We start from the raw sequence: 2,400 nt of genomic DNA, 5'->3' as shown, positions 1-2,400 counted from the left end.
CATAATTTCCTACCTCTATATATGTCTTCACACATCAATGGATACTGGTCAGACAATTTAGATTCTCAAATATACCTGTAAATATATACTAGAATTAATAAGATAAAGTACTAATAAAGTTCATAATGTTACCCCCTCCTCCTTCCACTTCCCTCCAAGGCTCAGAGACTGGAGATACCTGCTATGTGAGAGCTGCCCCTGCCAGTGAGGTCCCTTCCCCAGGGCCACCAGTTTGTAGCCGTTCCAGGTCCTAGGGAGAGTGAGAGGTCATATGCAGAGTTCTTCCACCCCACCCCCCAATCTAGCACCTATTGTATTCCAGAATGCAACGGGCTTTGTTCCTAGTATCAGAATGAAGCTCTGTTTCAGGATTACAAACAAAATGGAACAGGAAAAATCAAGGCTAGCAAAACAGGGGTAGCAAAACCATGTTTATATTGAACAGTTAGCTTACCCTGAAGTCACTTAACAAGGACTACCAACAGCCATAGATGCTGATTTTAAATAATGAATGCATTTTGGTCAGTCAAGAGCATGACAGAAATATATGGAATAGTGTGAGATAATACATTCATATCCTTCCAAACAGATGTTTCTGGCTGAAGATTTTTTTCAAAGCAGATTTTACTTCTTGATTTCTCAGTGTATAGATCAGAGGGTTCAAAACAGGAGTGACTGCACTGTACAGGATAGTGGTAATCATCTCTCTTTTAGCAGATTCTCCCATGGATGCAAGCAAGTAGTTAGAAAGAACTGGAACATAGAAGAGAGCCACAACTGTCAGATGGGAAGCACAAGTTGAGAAAGCTTTCCAACGGCTCTTCCAGGATTGGACTTTGAAGAAAAGGAAGGATATGATGTACAAGTAGGAGAAAAGAGTCAGGAAGAAACCACCCATAGCAATGCATCCAGTGACAATATTAAGGAGGCTGAGGTTGAGGGAGGTGCTACTACAGGCCAATTTTAGCAGAGGTTTCACATCACAGAGGAAGTGCTGAACATGATTAGGGCCACAGAACCATAACCGAGAGGTAGCCATGGTATGCATCAAGGCATGAGTAAAGCCAGCAGCCCAGGTGGCCCCAGCTAGCAGAAGGCAAGTCAATTTATTCATGATGACTGTGTAACGCAGAGGGTTGCAGATGGCCACATAGCGATCCAAAGCCATAACCCCCAGAAGGATGCCCTCACCACTACCCAGAAAGTAAAAAAAATGCAACTGAACTAGGCATCCAATGAAAGAAATGGCTTGATGTTCTGTTAAGAAGCCACTCAGCATTTTGGGCACAGTCACCGTGGAGTAGCACATGTCCAGGCAGGAGAGATTGCCTAGAAAAAAGTACATTGGGGTATGGAGTTGAGGCTCAGCTATAGCTACAACCAGAATGGCTCCGTTTCCAAGCAAGCTGGCCAAATAGAGCAGCAGGAACATCAGAAAGAGAGTGTACCGCTCTCTGTGGTCATGTGTAAGACCCAAGAGAATGAACTCCTGCACTTCAGTCTGGTTCTTCATTGCTGTGGATACAGAAGAACACCAACAAAGCCCAGTTACTCTTTTCCTAAGGGAATGTAAAGCATCGCAAAATAAACTATTAGGAATTGCTACAGCTCTTTTGAATTAGCAGCTTTGTGGCTTTTCAATCAAAATGCACAAGTGACATACAAACTAATTCAGTCATTATCTTTACTGGCATTCCATAGCATTACAATGCATGCATGAGAAAAATCACTTGGCACTCATTTTTGACACCAAGACGAAAGCGGCCCAGAGGTAGCTAAGAGTTTTTATCTTCTATTTCGTTTGAGTTGTTTGCTTTGACTTGGCTGCTGCAGGAGTTGTTAATGAGAAGCCTTTGCTTCCTCAGCCAAGGTTTTATCTATTTATTTTAACTTCTGCTGTCCAGCATGGGGGTTTTCAAGTGCAGGAGAGAAAATGAGGACCCCTCCTCTCCTGCTTCAAAACTGTTTAATATTTAAAACTTTTACTCTCTACTGGTACCCACATTGCCCACATCAAATAAATCTGATGTTTTAATGACAACAAGGACCTCAATGGTTTTAATGATAACAAGAACACCTTGCAGAATCCACTGATAATATTAGGAATGAGATGCACCTCCCAACTGTAGAGTGGAACTCAAATATTGACAAATGTGAGTTGACCGGCCTACTTCAGCTAACAGTCAAGACAATGGCGCTCCTTTACAATAAGTTAAATCTGCTATATACTAAAATTGATGCCTTGGTTTAATTGATGTCAGCTTCACTAGGGAGAAGGCTGAGACCTGCAGGTTGTCATCCTTCAGGTGAACATTTACTTTCTGAGTGTATGTTCAAGGAGACTCCAGCTGATATTTTGCCTTCAAAAATAAGCAAAACTCCCAACCTATCTTTATTGGC

The 2,400-nt window shown here is 42.1% G+C and overlaps 1 protein-coding gene across 1 annotated transcript; it reads right to left on the bottom strand.

The window, feature by feature from the left end:
* Positions 1-407: 407 nt before the first annotated feature.
* LOC143826286 (olfactory receptor 12D1-like) lies at positions 408-1,513 on the bottom strand. Its single transcript, XM_077315019.1, has one exon. It carries the CDS (start codon positions 1,511-1,513, stop codon positions 572-574), a length of 942 nt encoding a protein of 313 aa, XP_077171134.1. The 3' UTR covers positions 408-571.
* Positions 1,514-2,400: the final 887 nt, after the last annotated feature.

The sequence above is a fragment of the Paroedura picta genome, chromosome 16 (genome assembly GCF_049243985.1).
Source record: "Paroedura picta isolate Pp20150507F chromosome 16, Ppicta_v3.0, whole genome shotgun sequence".
Taxonomy (NCBI): Eukaryota; Metazoa; Chordata; class Lepidosauria; order Squamata; family Gekkonidae; genus Paroedura; species Paroedura picta.
The sequence above is the reverse complement of the archived record's forward strand: the minus strand, read 5'-3'. Positions and strand labels throughout refer to the sequence as shown.

Bases quoted from the DNA above. Each gene is read 5' to 3' on its own strand.
- LOC143826286 (XM_077315019.1), bottom strand. From the start codon at position 1,513: ATGAAGAACCAGACTGAAGTGCAGGAGTTCATTCTCTTGGGTCTTACA.